Source organism: Phaenicophaeus curvirostris, chromosome 16, assembly GCF_032191515.1.
Source record: "Phaenicophaeus curvirostris isolate KB17595 chromosome 16, BPBGC_Pcur_1.0, whole genome shotgun sequence".
NCBI classification, from domain to species: Eukaryota; Metazoa; Chordata; class Aves; order Cuculiformes; family Cuculidae; genus Phaenicophaeus; species Phaenicophaeus curvirostris.
The window spans coordinates 3,128,889-3,148,171 of record NC_091407.1 but is presented as its reverse complement, the minus strand read 5'-3'; the positions used below and the strand labels follow the sequence as shown (position 1 = coordinate 3,148,171).

The following is a 19,283-nucleotide window of genomic DNA, read 5'->3' as shown; positions in this document are numbered from 1 at the left end:
CTGTCTTTGTAGCCTTCACTTGCTCCAGGAATCGGGAAGTTATTTCCTGCTTGCTCTTGGAATACTACTTCTCATATCTTCCCCACTATCCTCATTAGCACCTGCCAGTTATTGTAGCTACAGCTCGTTTATTTTGTGGGTATGAAGTCCCCATTCATTTGTTGTGTGGCAACAGTATCTCTAGCAGTCACCCACAATTATGTTCCAGGTCTGTACCTACAGCTTATTGAACTAATGACTCTGAACTGTTCCTTGCTTGTTAAACTATAAAAAGCCAAATTGTAAGAAAAATAATACATCGAACTAAATTGCAGTTTAACATGTTAAAAGGAAAATGAGAGAAGATAAAATCTCTTCCCTAATCTAAGACTGGTAATAATTTTCTGGTTAAAACCCACTACCAGTAATCTAGAGAAGCAGGTATTGGAATAAAAGATTGTTCTGTGTGTCGTGGTAGTCACAAGACGGAGAGGTGAGGAGGAAAATTAACTTCTAATGGTGTGTGAAGAAGTGGGATTCTCCCTGACAGAAGGTGAGCCCTGAGCGTGTTATTCTCTCTCACACATACCACAGGACTATAACTTGTTCTTGAGGTCTAAAAGACAGTATTGTAACACTCACAAAACGCAGGTTAGCTCATAAAGTGCTATAGTTTTAAATGTCTCCACAGCTTTGTCAGATAGAAAATCTCAATAGTGAAGCGATATAGTAATATATATAGGAATATAGTAATTACAGTAATACTGAGATATGGCTAACTGGGCAGGGGCTCTTTATATGCACATTTTCTTTTTTGAGAGCCCTTGTACTTCTCTGCAGTTATCAAATGTCTGTAGTTATTGGGGTAACTGCATATTAGGTCGTGAGCCAAGGCCGATTAAACCCTCGGGTCAGTTAAGCTCATGAGTCAAGTTCAAACAGAATGAGCTCACGATTAGTGAATCGTCCAGGAATTTAGCCAATAGTTAGCATTTCTTATGAATCTGTCTGAGTAAGCTGGTAGGTTAAGGTTCTCAAGGAGCATCTAACAGGATCATAGAGATCTTTTGGTAACTGCAAGCTAACAACAATTTGACAGTAATGTAAATTAAATATTAGTGTAATTAGTAGTGTTCAGTATATAGAGAGTTCTGTCTGACTTATTTTCTTCGGTGATAATCACTTCATTTTACTTTTGCCACTAATAAAAACCCCGTGGACTTTTCTCTCTGTCCTCATATCTGTTAGAAGAAATTAGAGGTTTTTCTATATCAGAATCCGTGAGCTGTAAGTGGCCAGCTCAAATTGAAAAAATTTTTGGAACTGAATTGGAAAATTCTTATTTTCTAACAAAAAGTGTCTCCTTACTGAAAATCTTCTGATCAGACTGTAATGTAAGGCAATACCATCTTTTTAAAACACTGTCTTTCAAGTATTCATCATTCAAAACTGTCTTATTTCCTCCCTGATTAATAACCAAAATTGCTGCTTCAACGGGTACGTTTCAAAGCTATTTCTCTTCCTACTCCTCTGATGGGCGCTTAAGTGTTATACTGCACCACTGGAATGCCAAGGAGAAAAGGAGAAAATTCCGTTGTTTAGGAGGAATGTAGCTAGTTGCACTTCAATTAAAAAAAAAAAAAAAAAAAGAGGGTGGAGTTGTTGTCTTACATTAGCATATAAATTGACCTTTCAGCTGGAATCTTGTTTCACTGGTGTTAGATGAAGTTGACACCTAGCACCCTTCCCTTCCCTGGCTCATTTAAGATAAAGAAAAGGTCTTCTCCTATCTTACTGCACGAGTCTAGTCTCTTTTGTAGTATAAATGTTCTGCTTCTGGAAGAGATTATGTTGGAGAGAAAGACAAGAGAAGTGTGCCAGCAGCTACAGAACCTTCAGCACCTCAGATCTGGCTCTTTGGGAGTAATTGCAGGGCACTGATATTGCAAAATCCTAGCACCAGGGAAAGAAAAGCCTACAGCTGTGCATAGGGCTTTAGTGATATTTTTGCTGTTATTTTTTCTGATTAAATGGCAGATAATTGGTAAAAATTCTCTATCAATTTCAGTATTTTATTCCTTTTTTTCCTTTTTTTTTTCCTTACACATTTTATTGAATTTCTTGTAACATATATAATGATAACCTAAGTATTTATTCTCTCTAGTACTGGAAACCCAAAAAGAACTTCAGGTTTTGCTGTTTAGTGTGATTTGTTTGTTCCAGTCCTGATGAAAAAACAGATTAGCTCTGTTGTATGATCTTCCCTAACTAATCTGACTGAAACCAGCAGGGCTTCATACAGGCAAGTTCAGGCTTGTAGTTGTATTGTAACTTATTTTCTTTGCACGTGACTTGTGTGGATTACAAGTCACTTGTTCAACCCCACTGCAGCTCAAGTATGAAAAGCTATTGCATATAAGGCTTTCAAGGCCCTACAAAAGATCAGTCTCTGACACAGATACCTTAATGTATTGTGGTTTTATATGTTTGGGTATAAAAATAAATGCCTGCAGCAGTCTTCATGCGTAAATGGAAAGTGGAATGAGTTTGCCATTTTTCATGCATCATTTATGTGGCATATGTTTTTCCTTTCTTTTTTTAACATTAAAATTTAGTTAGTATACTTACCAATAATCTGAAACAAGATGAATATTTCATGTTAATTAACGTCTGTTCAATGACATAGTAGGTCTAAAAAAACTCCAATTTCTGGTTTGTTTTTTTTTACAAATGTCAAATCAGCTTGGGAGAGCATGTGGAATTAGGTTAGCAGGCTGAACTGCACTAAAACTGTGATAAAGTCACATTCCTCTTTAAAATGTAATGTAAACTAATATTTTTGTTCTATTTAAAATTGTGAAACGGGGGCATCGCACCAAGGACAAACTGGGAGTAACTGGGAACTGTAATGGTCTTGATAATCTCTTAAGTATTTACTCCTGCAAAGCTTTCTGTGGGAATGGCTAATTTATCAACAGTTCGTTGCCCCCTTTATATCATGTAGTGCATGGTATGAATTTTGTAGTACTTTTACAAATCACTTGTGTCAAGCTGAAAGAATTTGGCATTCGTTTTAGTCAAAGTAAAGTATATTTAAAAAGCAAGTTGATCTTTGGGTTAAACTGAATATGGCTTTTTTTATAAACAGTCATAGACATTCTGAGGCATAAAGAGCTGAGGAGTTCTGTGTATCTTTTCATACTTAAGTATTCCCAAGTTTTAAAGAAAAATCATGACTAATTCAAGTAATATTAATTCTGTCTTACGTATTGGAAAAGTACTTCATTAGCAGTTTTAAGCTATTTCCTTTCACATGATCATTAACAAAAGTTTTAGGACAAGGAGAAAATTACTACATAACTTTGATCCTGAACTACAAAAGAAAATGCTATGCCCAACTCACAAAATCAGAAGCAGTATCTTGTACAATCCTATTTATTGCTTACTGGTTTTGTCTGGGCATGGAGGTGAGATAGTTAAGGCTTAGACCACTTCCAGGGTCTTATGGACTTCAGAAGAGGATGCTTTTTAGAATCTGAAGTTCTCTTTGCTTCTATTTTTGTTTTATTTGCAGATGTTGTTTATTTAATGGTGTTCTAAATAGTTATGTTTTGCTAGAAGTGCTGCTTCAGGGCACTACATCTAGCATGTACAGTACAGACTCAGAATACTTTATTATACTCTGGAATCTCTTCCCTTTTTCGTAGGTGTAAGGTAAGGGTTTTTTGTTCTTCACCTTCTCCAGTCACCTTCATAAAATGGCACTAAACGGTCACGTGTCAATGCCATTTTATCAAATTAACTACAGAGCTTTACTCCTTGCTTCCTATTTCATGTTCGTTCATGCATTGAGGAAAGGCAGACTTAACCTAGTCCTACTGATTTGCGTACATATTAGTATTAATTTTACAGATTGGGGGAGTTTTAAAGCATTCTGGACAAAATGTGTTAAAATTACCCTGTCCTTAGGGATTTTATTCTTTCATATTAAATTCCATTAAGGCTTTTTGCCTTCTTTAAAGCATCTGTTGCACAATTAAACCCTTCTGCAACCAATCCTTTTTATGAAAGAATGATAAATAGAGCACATTACAGGCAGATGTTTTGTTCAATCATACTTGTTTATTAGACTGGATACCTTTGAAACTGTGTATTTTACTACCTCACAGGGCTACTGGCATCAAAGGACTTTGTTTCTAACTTCCCCTCCTCATAAATGCCTTTCTTCTGGGCAAAGGGTAACTTGGAAAAAAAAGAGCCGCTTGACAGAAGTGGCATCTAATAACACACTTGAAGTATGTTGTCTCCATGTGTAGCTTTGACTCAACCTTTCCTTCTATTGTTCAATGTAAATAATTACGTAGTTTTATCTCTTAAGAAATTAAGTTACTAGATCTGCCCTGAATGCACAATAAGGCAACAGGAGATAAATGAGTGGTGTAATTAAGCAGTTTGTCCATTCCCAGACATCTAAGAAAGTCTCTTTATTGAGAGGCTTGAAATCTTTCAAGAGCAACCTCCACTAAATAAAACAAAATTAAAGTATATTTCAGGTAAGGTGATGCGATTAATACTTTTATTGATTCTAATGTAGCCATTTAGGATTTTAAAAGTTTAAGTGATTTTGTTGGCAACTGTTAATATTTGTTCCTACAACAGAATTCTATTGATAGTTCCATTTCTGTTTACAACTTGAACTAGTTCTTCTAGTCCTCTATTCGGAAGAACAGTCAACATAAGTTTAAAAGATAAATAACCAGTACAGTCACCCAGTGTGAACAGCGAGGTCAAAGTGTAACTGCTGCAGAAGTTCTGCATTCTGGCCTTGCAGTGAGTATTGCTTCTAGAAATTGCTTTCCTTGTTTTTCATCAGCTGTGAAGAGTCTTTTAAAGGATGTCTTCTTATTTATGGGATGTGTTGTGTGAAGAAATAAGTCTTATACGTTTTGGCTTAGAGGGTTGGTTTTTTCTTTTTTTTTCTAACAAACTCAAGAGCATTAATGGATTTCTAGTCTGTCTTATTCTCTCAGTCAAAAATATAGATACAACCAACAGCCTTGGGTAAGCCTAAAAATATTCCACAAATTCCTGATGTTTCAGCTTAAAAGATCTTTCTACCTGTGAATTGAACCCATTTGAAACTAAAATAAATTTACCATGGAACATTACTGTTCATGGTCGTATTTCACATGATAGCATGGTTTCAAGAGCCATACATAAGAAATGTTTATTTTAAGTTATCTAAGGCATTTGAGATGCCTTTTATAAGGTAGTAGCAAAATAACAGAAGTAGTATATATAAACATTGTTTTCTAAAACAAATATGGGAATATTTAATGTACTTCTAGGTACGAAGATTTTACCTTCAGGTGAATGGGAAGCAGAAAAAAAGTATCTTTGAAAGGCAGATATTTTAATAGGTATGTTTATCATCAAAACCAGTGGGTTTGGTTTATTAATTCATTGCATAATATGATGCCTACAACTGGCTCAAGTTTACAGTGTGTCTGCCACAAATAGGATGTGAGTGGTCTGTTATCATGCGCTCTAATCGTCTCATTACGTTTGATAGTTTTGGGTTTGCCAGTACGTGGTGACAAGGTTCATTTCTAGTTATTGTGTATTATGAGCTCTTGTGTATGTAAAACCTAATAATGAGCAGCTTTAATACGTAGAAAAATATTTTTGGTTGATCTGAGAAATACATTTGTCTTCACCCTAAGTAGTTTTCTGTACTTTTTTGTGGGATGAATAATTACAGAACATCAGAGCCTGGCTGTAGGTTATGCAGCTATTAATGCAGAGTAAACCACAGTCTTTATTAGAGCTATTCTATAATTCACCATTGTAATTAAAATCAAAATATTACATAGAAGGTGTTAAGTTTCCCTTCCACTTGGACACTGTTACATGTAGGCTAGGGGTTGCTTTGCCTTTCTTGAATTAGTCTTGTACAAAAACTCGTCTCTTTGTATAAATCCTATTTGGGAGCATCAAAACGTGGCTAAGCCTTTATCTTGAACTGGCAATACAAAACCATGGTAGATGTTCACTGTAAAAATGGTCTCTGTTTATTCAAAGTGGTGAATCTGGCCTATAATTTAAATCATAAAAGGTCAGGGTGTGCTTACTATGGCTTCTTTTCAAAATGTTGATTCACAACATGAAAGAGGAAATTAAATGGGTGAGCCCAGTACGCACGGTGCCCGTGGATTTAGCACAGGGAGCAGGGAGATCCCAGCAAAAAATGGCTTTAGCCTGACACACAGCATACAGCCTTTGGTAGAAAGGAAGGGAAAATGCAAGGAGGTGTAGTCACCGATGTCTAAAAATACTATTTAGAAGTGTTCTAGAACACTCTAAACTCTTAAGTAATCCAGCACAAACCAGTGAGAAGGAAGTGTGGCTTTTAGAGTGCTCGTCATTTCAGGACATGTTTTGGCAGTATTCTTTGTACTAAAGATTAAAAACCCCTGTTTCTAACCCAGCATTCAAAGTCAGAAAACTTGAAGGCTGCAGTCAGTTCAAGTGCTGCGTGAGACAAAAATAACAACCCCTGAGCGTCAGGGTTTCCATTCTTGCCACACCAGGTGAATGGGTTGTTTTATGGAGCGTTTACACTGTGGTGGCAGCGGGGCCGGAGGAAGGGAGGGCGAGAGCTCCCTGCGAGAGCCGAGTCAATACCCGACCTTGTTGGGTGTCCGGCCGCGCTTGGAACGCTGGGGACGGCTGCGCCAGCGCTGCCAACTCCTAGCCAAGTGCGCCGCTTTGGCAGTGGATTCGCAGAACATGCTCTTTACAAAGAGGGAGAGTAAGTTGATTTTTAAAAGAGAAATCTATACAGGCGATTATTTTGAGCGCCTCTTCAGCACTCACCCCGAATTGCTCTGACTTCCCACATACCTTCTAGTCTGCATACTTAAAACCAAACAAACTTTGTAACTTTATTTGTATTTCTTCGTTATTTTTTCTGATTTCTTTTAACACTACTTTCTTTTTTAAGTTGCAGATAAGTGTTTACAAAACTCTTCTAATTTTAACAGCCCATTGCTGTCTAAAATGTAACTTTTCATTGAGTTCAGTGAAACAGAAACCCTATGAACTGAAGCGCTTTGGCTGCTACAGCCTTAAAATAACAAAGTGGCTTACTCATGTCATTAGTTCAAGTGTTTATTTAACTACATTGTATTTACTTTTCTATTGCATAGGAGCAACTAATTACTATAGCACCTTTCACTTCTCATAGTATTTGTATTTCTGTAGTAACCACTAACTTTAAATACAAACAAAAAAAAGTATAATGCATAAAGCATAGGCTTTACAGGACTCAGAAAAACAATGTATTAAAAAAAACTCCACAGCCCTCCTTCTGTCTCTGCCATCTACCATCCTGAGTGCATATTCTTTTTTCTTGCTAATCAGCGGGTTGACTGTTTTCATTGTATTCTGACTCCTCCTACAGAGTCTCTTGTAGCCAGTTGTACAAAGAGACAGAGGTGGGAATTTGGGCATGAAGAAGGATTCCTGAAAAGTCAGGAGAGATGGATGGTCCTGTTCCTAAACCAACTCCAGTTTCTTCATCGACAATGACGTAGACCTACATTTTGCATGTAGTTAAAGATCTGTTATGTCATATTGCTTCACAGGACAGGAGACGTGGTTCTTATTTCAAAGAAACTAAAATTGAGAGATGTTGTAACTTGACTGACAGATAAGAAGAGAGAAAGGTGCTGATACATACCTAGGCCCTACGGGAACGCATCTGTGTTTAAAGGGAAGATAACCAAATGCACTATGGGGAGACAGGTTTTGATGGCTGGGGAGATGTTGAGAAAGGAGATGAGTAGAATCTCATGAAAACTTCCATCAGTCATTTTATTTAGCCAAATGTTCTAGTTCTTTGCACCTTTGGGGAGCTTTTGCGTGCACCTGAAGGATCTGAAGTGTTATAGAAGAGGTCTTTGACTAACTCAGGAGGGGTTCTCAAAGAACGCAGATGGTAGAAAGCACGATTTGTAAAGCGGTGTGTTGGATAGTTAATGCATCCTTTTTTCCTTTGAAAACTGGGTAAGGTAACAAACAGGAGGAGACAATCAGAGCAGCCTCACGCGGTGACCCTGCAGGGGTGTGTAATCAGAGTCACAGCATTGCGTGTAGCTTTAAGCCCTGCCTGGATGTTAGAACAGGGCTATTGCAGGCTTAGCACCGCAAGCACCTGTACGGCAAATACTTCATGGCAGGGCAACTGTGAGGCTGATTGCGGAATACAAAGATTACTGGAGGAGTGTGCCAGGGAACCAGCTGTGGAACTGAACCTGCCGTCCTTGCCGTGGGAACAGAAAGACAGTAAAATACATCTTCGGTCAGGACTTTGAGATGCAGTGCAGTTTGGGAATCTGATTGTGGCCCTGGTAACTGTGCAGAGGTTCAGTTTGGGTGAAGTCAGAGTGGGTGCTTCAGGACGCTGCCAGCTGCTCTGCGTGGCAGTGTGTTATAATCTCCCAGACACGGCTGGCACACACGCAGTCGATCAGTGCCAGCACGAAGCAGGGAGCGGGGATGATGTGGCCGTCCGTATCCCGAGCAGGATGATGTGGCTGTCTGCGTGCAGGGCAGGACCGCAGCAGGCACAGTTTATGTTGGTTCACATACAGAACCACACCCAAAGGACTAGGGTATTTTTCCTCCTCGAGCAAAAAGAAACAGTCCAGCTTTCAACTGCTCGTGGTTAAGAGTAAGCTGTGTAGCTTTGGGCTGCAAGACAGCAGAGTATAAGAGGCGTATTTAGGAACTGTTTGAGAGGATGCTGAGAAAGCCGCTGCGGTTTGTGCTGTATCATTGGCTTTGTATATTCTTTTACTGTTGTTGTTGGGGTTTTGTCCTCCTTTGCTGACCTGCTAAACTGTTTTTATCCCAACCCACCAGTCTTACCTTCTTTGTTTCTGATTCTCCTCCCCGTCCTGTTGTGGCCGGGGCAGGGGGAAGAGCAGGTGAGCAGCTGTGTGGTTCTTTGTTGCCAGCTGGGGTTAAACCATTAATAAACAAGGAAGTTTAATTTTCAGACTGAAAACTGGATAGCATCTATTTGGATAGTACCAAGTATCTCTAGGTCTTGTGTGCTATTCTCTGGCCTGGCAAGGAGAGAGGCTGTTTCCAAATCAGCAATGAGCTATTCTGGACAGAAGGAAGTATTTATTACATCCGGCACTCCATATCCCTTTTGCATAATAATGTATGACTAATTATTTTTGTATTGCTTATGAGCTTCTTGGTTTGTCTGTGGCCAGATCTAGTTATTTAATTAAACTGCTGTGATAAGAAACAGCGAGAAATTTCCTATCCCTCTTAAATATATTGTAGTTAATAGATATATATAGTTAAATATATTTTATTCCTGCTCTCTGTTAAACCACTTCAGAACTCTATGGCTGTATCTTTATCAACAGGCCAAGTTCTCGTGGAAATTTCAAGAACACACAAGAAACTTAATGACAGTCTAGAGGAGAGCGTAAGTTAATTTATTTTATTAATTTATTTTACTTTTGAGATTACTTTTGCCATTTTCTAATAACTCTTCATTAATTTGCTTTTAAAGTTCAAAAAATTTCATAAAGAAATCATATCTGAACTGGAGAAGAAAACAGACCTGGATGTAAAATATATGAATGTAAGTGCATTCAATTCTAAAAGTAATATTTTATTTTTCTGTTTTAAAGAATTTTGCAGAAATTATTTCCTAACAGTTAATTAATTAGTGTGTTAGAATTGAGCTTTAGTTACATAAACATGGCAAAAAATTTAATGCTTATTTTGAGTTAAAAAGGGAACCAATGCATGAATTAATAGCATTTTTAAACTGAAGCTGAGAAAGGCAATTTCCTAACTCATTTGATGTGTATTAGCAAAGTCTCATAGATTATGGTAATGCTTTTAGTCACTTACCCGGTTACGTGGCTGAGTGCATTATGAGCTGTTTTAAATGCTTTGATTGCAGGCAACTTTAAAGAGGTACCAAACTGAACACAGAAGCAAATTAGATTCTTTAGAGAAGTCTCAGGCTGAGCTGAAAAAAATCAGAAGGAAAAGCCAAGGAGCACGCAATGTAACGAAATATGAGCATAAAGAAATGGAGGTCAGTGGATTGTCTCTTACATTATTTGTTTGTTTCTTTGTATGAGAACTGGTCAACAGAAAATGTTATGCTATTACAGGTCACATCTGAGTCTCTTTTAAAATTTGACTTCTGAAGTTTACCACGACTTTTGAATATGCAGTAGTTAATACACATCAGTCCTCTGCAAGTTTTCACAACAGATAAACTCTAAAATTTCAAAGAAAAAGCATATTTTCATTCCTTAAAGTTGGTTTATATTAAGGGCACTCATAGAGCATGTATTCCAGTTGAAATGAAACTCTAGACTACTCTGCTTTACATATTCAGAGACTTCTGCTTAGTTTCTAGGTTTCAGCCCTTCACTGCTTGATTGTTTTAAAAAGTACCTCTGTAACTACACCTTTTGGCAGAGGTTTATGCCCGGAGTCAGCTGTGCTGTGCACACCGAGTAGTAATTTGCCATAATTTCCTAAAGCCAGGTAAATGCCAACTTCTGTTATCACTTCTTCCCTCTCAGTCTACTGTTCTTAAAGCAGCATTGCCATCTTGAGGTGGAACAAGAAATGGCAAGGCACTGAAGGGAAACTTCATTTTAGTCGCTCATAACCTGGTTGGCATGTATCTCTCAGAAAATACTCGCCATTGATATTTTTATTCGCACAATGCTTTTTTTGTCATGGTAGCTTATTTTTTTCCTCCTTATTTTTTTAATTAATTTTCAAAGAAAGCTTTGTTTATAACAAGGTACAGTAAACATAAATAGTACTATTCCTTACTACGTGTCTTTTAACCTGCATTCATAACTGTTCTCTTGAGGTACTGGACTGAGAATTCCAGGATTACAATTTAATCACAGTTAAGCCATGAATCCTCCTAACCTCAGACAAATATAGTTTAGGCTTTTATAACATGTCCTCTCTCTAAAATGAAGTAGAGATTCGTCATAGCTTCATAAGAGTAAATGTAACTACTGTGGAGCAGATAAAGGTCATGAAACATCTGTGGCCTTAAAATTGCTCAGGACAGTTGATGCTTTGATGTCATATTCTTAACTGCAGCATTTTTATTTTTTTTTAGAAGCTAAAAGACTATTTTGCTTCACTTCCCTCCCTACCCGCTAAATAGATTACTGATTGCCTGTAATGAGAATATAGATTTACTGGATGAGATTGGGGAAGTTAAGTGTGTGCATGGAAAGAAAGACTTGGAAGTAGAGCTACCCCACCCAGCCTTTCCAAAAGCTTTTTCTAAGGTTCTTGGAATTTGTTTCAGTAACTGGATGTACTGTCAAACAAAACTCAGAGGCTGTATGTGACACTTTTTTTTCTTTTTTTTTTCCTTAGTATTTGGAAACCGTGACCTCTCGACAGAGTGATATCCAGAGATTTATAGCAGAAGGCTGCAGAGAAGCTCTCCTTGAAGAAAAAAGAAGATTCTGTTTTCTGGTTGACAAGCACTGTAGCTTTACCCAGCACATGCATTTCTACCACGTTCAGGTCAGTGGCATGAGTGTAAACAGAAAGGAAACTCCTGAAATCTAATCACATAAGAGATCTTGAGTATCTCCTGCAGTATGTAGATCAGACTGCTATAAATAGCTAAGGTAGCACTTAGGAACACTGTAGTGCCACACAAGTGTTGTGATCAATTCATAGAAAATGTTTACAATGCAGATTCTCTTAAATGTATTGTAGCAACAATAAAGGGTTACTGAGACTTTTAAAAACCATATATTTAAAAAAAAATGTATGGACTGATAAGGTATTTCCAATATCTGACCCTAAAAGGGTCAGTCTTTCTACAACACATTGATTATTTCAAAGAGCTATTATTTACAGAAAAAGTACTTACTTGGTACTTATGAAAATATTTCAATTGTGCTGGTGTTCTCATTTTGGTATAATGAAAATTAACAAGCACGTTTGTGCAATTTTATGAAGAAGCATGTCTTTGACAAGTGCCTTTTAAACTTGGATGCAGTGCGCGGACTTCCTAAAATCCAAGCTCCCCGGGTGGCAGGAAATCTGTAGCGATGCCACCAAAGTGCCTGAAAAAGTCAGGATGATGATAGATGAAATAAGGACGCCTGGTTCCACTCCAGTATCAGGAACTCCGCAGCCTTCACCAATGATAGAGAGAAATACCATGGTATGATGTTCTTTCGTTAAATGGTTTTGCTCTTAAATGGGAGCGGAGTGGCTTCATTAGCTTTTTTATACCAAAGCGTTTGGGATAGTCTATTACGCGTCTCTGTTGGAAGATACTGGTGATGGGTATGAAAGCAAAAGCATTAAGCAGAAGCTCTGCTGCTGGAAAAATACAGTCTAGTAGGCAGAAGCTCACACCAAGACAAAGCTTAGTTTTCTGTTGGGTGCCTAGGACCTTTTTCTGCAGAGCCAAGCCTCTGAACTATTTTTGTTTGAACCATTCCATTTCCTCCATTCTTACCTGTAAGCAATACTAATTACATACTCAGTATTTCAATATAAACCTAACAAAATGTGCTTTTCTATTTTCTTTCCTTCTTCCTACCTCCCTTCATGATTCTTATTACCGTATTAGAGTACAAGTTAAATTCTAACTATTTCTACGTTGTGTCACTATTAGTTGTTGAATTTCTAGATGATACTAGTAAACTTCTAAAAAAATTTGAAGGTTATCTAGGTGTAACTGTGCTATTTGTCAAACAAAGGACTGTCACGGCATTCCCACTAACAAATATTCCCAAATTATATATATTAGACTTGTCAGAAAGTTCTCATGTTCCTAGTTTGTAAGAGGCTTCTGTCCCTTGATGAACTTTTAAGTGATGCTTTCAAGGAATTTAATTATGCAAAGAAGTTGTCACTGTCTCTTCAGTATTGTGATACTGTGGTTCTTGTGACTCTAGATTGGAAATGACTTCTACCCTCATCATGAAAATGCATCAAAGGTGCCCCCTGCTCCTACAGGTAGGGCGTACACCAGTCCGCTTGTTGATATGTTTAACAATCCTGCAACGGTTCCAAAGACATCTGAAAAAATAAGTAATTCAGCAGGTAAGTCTCACTTTGTTGCAAAGTACATCAGTGTAAATGATAGAACTCTAGTGTTCAAAATTGTCTTGGGACTTCTTGACTGCTTTGATGATGTGAATTCCAGGACATATAGAGGAATAGAAAATGGTCTTTACAAAGTATTAATGTTACCTAACGGGAGAAGTCTATGTTAAGAGAAGACCTGTTTGCAGTAAAATACAGTCAAGATAGGCAGAGTCTGTTTTAATCACTTCCTGGGTGTCCCTGATTTACCCAGCTTAACTGCTCCTATGAATTCCAATCTTATCAAAATAATACAGTCTATAATTTTGAATAAGATACATATGAATGATTATTTCAGTACACACAAATAAACATAATCTGCTATTACAGTCTCACTTTGGTTTCCCTTAAGGGCATGTAGCAGCTGGGGAGGAATGCCCATGGAACAACATGAGCAGAGCCTTTATTTTCTTTCTTTCCTGAAACATAAAATCCTATTAAGATTTGGGTTTTGATTTTTCTAATATATTGATTTTTACTTTCTCTGCTATAGAGAAGGAAGGGAAAGAACTAAGCCTAGATCACGTCATAAGAAATGCAGAACTCTTCATTGTGATAACAGCAATTCCAGCATCTCTTCCTTAAAAATGCATTTAGCATGTATTGTGCTGGTCAAATAACATACAGTGTTGAGGCCTCCTTTAAGCCGTCTTCTGATAAACATCTGGTACCTGCAAAGTGCCAAATATCTGCAGCTCTCAGTTCAGTTCATGCTGAGTGCTGGGCACATTTGAAAATGAAATCTTGGACACAAGTTACAATTTTTAGAATGGAAAATTTTCAAAGGTTTCTTAGAGCTGTGATGTTTAGCATTTTTTTAAGCCAAAGGAAGAAAGAAGTAGCACGTTAAAACGCGCGTAACGTTTTATGTCTGTTGGTTGAACTTTGTGATGGGGGGAGTGTGTTCAAATGCTATTACGAACTTCACGGTGATAAATATTGGCAGATAATTGAGAGGTGCCTTACTCAAAACCAGATCAGTACAAAGTCTCAAAGTGACTTACACTTGAGTATTGCTTTACCTACTTTTTTTTCCTGTCAGACTAGTAATTTTATTTAATTTTGGGTTTTGTTAATTTTGTGTGGCTAATTTTGAGAGTGTTTCTGCTTTTTCTTTTTATGACAGAGAACTCGGATGATGCCAATTTATCGCGTTCAACTTCAGTTGCCACAGGACTAAATATAATGAAAAGGCAAAAAGTAAAGACAATCTTCCCACATACTGCTGGAAGTAACAAGACGTTGCTTAGCTTTGCACAGGGGGACATCATCACACTTCTCGTAGCTGAAGAAAAGGATGGCTGGCTTTATGGGGAACATGACTCAACTAAAGTGTAAGATAATCAATATATTACCTGATTTGAACGTGAAAGAAAAACATTTCTCATCAGATCTTGCTAGCAGATACTACTAAAGGGTTTTCCACTTTTTTTGCTGGCTGTCACTGGGGACTTGGAGTCTTTCTGTCAGGTAAATCTTATTTTAGGGGAGCTTTTGTATACTAATTTGTTATCATCAGAAATTGGGTCTTTACATCTCAGTTCATGGAGTCTACTGCTTTGTCCACTGTTGTCTTTTGAAAGGTCTCTCCAGTTTTATGTAATCTGAAATTGAAAAACTTTCCCATTACAGAAAAGGATGGTTTCCATCGTCGTATACTAGACCACTAGAAGAACCAGCAGAAGAAAAAGCATTTGTCCCAGCGCCGAGGTAACATTTTGGGTGGGACTTGCAGGGACGTAAAAATCTCTCTCTAACACTTACTTTAAAATGTTATATTTCTGCTCATGTTCTTTGTGTTCAGTGACACATAAATGCTTTCTAACAGTCTGTAGCATATCTTGATTACATTAACATGTACTAATGGTTGCACAAAGACCCAAGAACTTTAGAGTCTCACTGACTTCAGCGATCATGTGCTTTCATTAATTCTCAGCTCATGCACATTTGTGCTTTCCTGGGGCTAATGATAAGTGAAAGAAATGTATTATGGGAACTGAAAATATCGTTTGGGTTCTGTCTTGCAGCCCTGCACCGATACGAAGCATTAGTTCTGTAAATCTTGTGGAAAAATGCGATGTTGTCCTCCCTCCGCCAGACTACCTGGGGTCTTCACAATCGGATAAAAGAATGGAGTTTTCCAAAGGTACTACTGTTAAAACACCAGCTGACCGACCAGAAAATGCGGGTCTGGTAAGTAATCGATACCATGAATCCGAACATTCCGCCCTACTTACTTCTCTTGACCTACTTGACTGAACTCTTAAATGAGGCCCTGGATTATTCTCCCTTAGCTACTTCTACTTGACTCCAGCAGCCCTTTGATGCAGCCGTCTTCAGGAGTGTCGTGGGGTTTAGGCATTGAATCCATCTGCAGAAAGGAGAAGAATTGTTTGGGGATACAGCTAAGAGTACTAGGAGACTTAGGCTGCAGAGCAAGCCAAACCACAGCTGAGTGGACATACATTTTTATGAATAGATAATGCCATATAAAGCTAGTAGTTCTTCTATTAAGTTAGCATTCAAACAATTCAAAATGGAGACTAATCTAATGGAATTAAGCAACTAGTCGTCTTTTTGCTGCCTTTTTAAATAAATACTTTGCTGCTGTGTATCTGATAGTGATGTATGTTTCTCCAAAAAGCAATTTGAAGCCAAGATCGTATATTGTGGCAAAAAACTTCCTGTGATTTTATATGTAATTTAGAATAAAAAGCCACCACTGAAATTGAGAGACTGTACCAGGATAAGATACAAAGTTCCATCAGTAGGTACCATAGCAAATTTCTCAGAGGTCAGTAATCTTATAGTTGGCTGCCAATAGCAAACAAAATCACCTTTTATTAATTATTGGTCCAACTGAAATATTTTGTACATCAGCGTAACGTCTAAGCAAATTTTGGGTTGTCAGTCTTACAGATGTTTTTGCTTTCTGAGTAATCTATTAAATTTTACAGTAAAAATTGAAGTGGCCTTTGTAACTTTGTGCTTTATGGAAGTAAAATTAGCTAAGAAACTTAAAAAACAGAAACTGTAAGTTTGCATCACGTTTTGATTAACGGCGAAAGAGTTTTGGCTTTGAAAGCCACTTTACAGCTGTTTCTGAAGAGCAGCTACAGATACAACAGAGACACACGTGTATTAACTACTGCCAAAATATCTCTTGCAGATGTAGAAATTGAAAGGAAAAAGTATCTTTGCTCTGGCAGGGAGGGGAACAAACAGCTTTCCATTACAGAAAAATCTGTGTTCCTTAAAATGCATGGAGAATGCGAAAAGGAGCCAAGACTCTTAAAACAAAAGGATGAAAAGTTGCTCATTGGGGACTTGTGAAGCTCTCCTCTCCATTAGAGATCGTACCCCATTTAGACTAGACTAGTAATGTTTTGGGGTATTTTTTTTTCCCATCTAAATATTTCTATTAAAAGATTAGCTGGGTTTTGTGGTCAGAACAGTCTAATATTAGCATATAAGTATTTGAATGTAACATACTTGAATCCACAATCAGGTAAGCGGTTTTATTTCTCAGTAATGAACCTTGTTGTATAGGAAGCGTGTAATTTTGTGCAGTGATGTATTTCTAGGACAACATTTTTCTGTGAGGCAAAAAGCCTTTCTAATCCTTGAAATAGAATCATAGAATCATAGAATGACCAGGTTGGAAGAGACCCACCGGATCGTCGAGTCCGACCATTCCTATCAAAAGATGAACCTGAAGAAAGGAGATCTACATTTTAGTGCTCAGTCACTTTCAAATTAAATGTCTAGGAACTTACTAAAATTACTGTGAAGACAGGCATCTATATTATGACACAATTGTCATTTTCATTTTTGGATAAAGGAAGCAATGACCCTCAACAATTATGAAATGTCAGATTTATACACTGGTTCACTTACGCAGTGGCTGCTCAGACCTGTGGGATCAACGTGTCCTTCAAACATAATTATGTTCAGGATAGTTAAAAGACGTATCGGCCTGTGGAAGTTGGCAAGCAAGCAGTACAGTGAGTTCTTTGCCCTGTGACAATTAAGGGTGACTTAACATAGTGCTTGAAAATGATTCAATCTGTTAAATGGTCTCAGTATGGCTAACTGGCGTCAGCTGATTCTCAAGAGTAGCCACTGTAAAGGTGGTTTAGTTTGTTCTGTGGCATTAGTTCAGGGGGTTCAGGAATAAACTTAAGCCTTGTGGACTAACATTCTTGTTGAACTGGCACATCATTTAGTTGACAGACTAGGACAGAATTCTAATTAGAATGCTATACTCTCTTTGGAGGCCAGAGTTGAAGCTTACTGCCTCCTAGGAATGGAAAACGAACGCATCTTGTCTTTGAGATTCTAAATCTCTATGGAGAAAGTAAGATTTAAGAAAAAGAAGGAATCCTAGAGTATAAAATAATGACTAATTTTGTTGAGATACCCCATAACTCATAGCAGCATAGCCTTTTACTGTGATCCCAGGATTCTTCTTACCTGTTACCATGCAAAATAAGGAAGAGAGCAGTAGAGAAGAGTTGCTGCACTTGCACCCAAGTGTTTTGCTCCAAAGTCCCTAGTTGCTTTCATTCTTTTGGAAAGATGCAGAGCACCCTGTCTTTCCTGCTTCCATGCAAGTCACCAACTCCCACACCATCCTAAGGCTTTGGAAATAGCTCAACATTATACCAGGTTGCTCTGTAGACTCATACAGAACCTACATACATGTCAAAGAGTGTGCTTACATTGTCTTCTATGCAGAGCAGGAAATGATTCATTGAGGGATCTAGTTGTTTCAAAATACACAGAAAAATAGCTCAGGATTTCCAGAAAGTTCTTGCAAGTTAAATTGTTCATGCCCTGTTACGTAGGACAGTCCTGCGCAGAACAATATTGACTGAGTCTATGTAGTCGACAGAGCTTTAAGGGTTGGTGTTCAGTAAGAATTAGCATGTAATTCAGGCATTTGTTCATCCTAATTAATTTTAAGGGCTAATTAGGCCTAATTCTAAGGTCTAGGAATATTTGACTGAAGTACATAGGCAATTTCATTGGAATAGCAAGTCAAGCACATGCCTAAGAACCCTGCTGAATTAGGTCCTGAATAAATAAAGATTTCTTCACCTGCACCATGGTATCATGAATACAGTAGCTAGGAACTACTGGTACTAGAGAAGGTGCACCCGAGAAGGGAGGGCTCACAGCCCTTTGTTCAGCAGTGAAATGCTAACCTACAGACTGAACGATTAGTACAAGTCAAGCTGCTACATAAAAGGTGATTCTTCTGCGTGTAAGAATGCATAGTAAGGTTTTCACTATGAACTTTCTCTGGTTACTATTAGAAGCGATGCTATTAGTTTGCAGTTTGAAATATGTGATTAAGTACGACTATAACTAAAAGTTGGAGCGGGGGGAGCTGGAATTAACTGTTTGCCCAACTTCCACGTACCACAGTGGGTTTGCACAGGGTAAGGCTTGGAGTTTTTTTACACTTGCTCACTCCTGAAGCACTGGATCCTGTAGTAGCGCTGTGAGAGAGTAGCACTGCCACCTCTTGGGTTATCTTAACTTCACAAGAAGGAAGGGCACTCCCTCCGAGCACAGTGCAGGCTGCAGCTACGGAAACAACTCATTTCAGATTGTTGTGTTATTAGATGTGACAGCTTCACTGCAGTGAAATATTGGCAATAGCTATGCAGAACTATTCCTCTTTTTGTATCACTGCCATACAAACAATGTAAATTATGTGCACACGAAAATTTGGGAAGGGTGATTAGTTAATGCTAAAACTATTTCTTAACTTTCTGGTTCTGCTCTCCACAGCCACCCCTCTGCAGTGCAACTGAACTACACAGTTATCCTAAATAGCTACATATTTCAGCCTGCTTGAATGATGGGGTCTCTCTTCCTTACCAGGATAGTGAGATCACCTGTGGCTCGGTTTTGTGAATCTATGTAAATACCTTCTTTCTCTTTTGCAGAAACCTGATATGAATGGCATCATGAAGCCACCTTTTCTAAGGTATATATTTTTTTTAAAGCTCTTACAGTAATTTAGCTGTCAATTTTTATATTGGTTTATTGTATTGAATGTCAGGGGAAATAAGGAGGCTTTTCCTGAATGACACCGTGAC

The 19,283-nt window shown here is 37.9% G+C and overlaps 1 protein-coding gene across 1 annotated transcript in view; it reads left to right on the top strand.

The window, feature by feature from the left end:
- BAIAP2L1 (BAR/IMD domain containing adaptor protein 2 like 1) overlaps nt 1-19,283 on the top strand; it is a 34,531-nt gene that overhangs the window by 14,031 nt on the left and 1,217 nt on the right. Inside the window, exons 4-13 of the mRNA XM_069869837.1 lie at nt 9,426-9,487; nt 9,575-9,646; nt 9,974-10,111; nt 11,437-11,589; nt 12,074-12,241; nt 12,984-13,131; nt 14,300-14,507; nt 14,806-14,883; nt 15,201-15,366; nt 19,131-19,171. Of these exons, the coding sequence (XP_069725938.1) occupies nt 9,426-9,487; nt 9,575-9,646; nt 9,974-10,111; nt 11,437-11,589; nt 12,074-12,241; nt 12,984-13,131; nt 14,300-14,507; nt 14,806-14,883; nt 15,201-15,366; nt 19,131-19,171 (1,234 nt within the window). The remainder of the gene's footprint in view (nt 1-9,425; nt 9,488-9,574; nt 9,647-9,973; nt 10,112-11,436; nt 11,590-12,073; nt 12,242-12,983; nt 13,132-14,299; nt 14,508-14,805; nt 14,884-15,200; nt 15,367-19,130; nt 19,172-19,283) is intronic.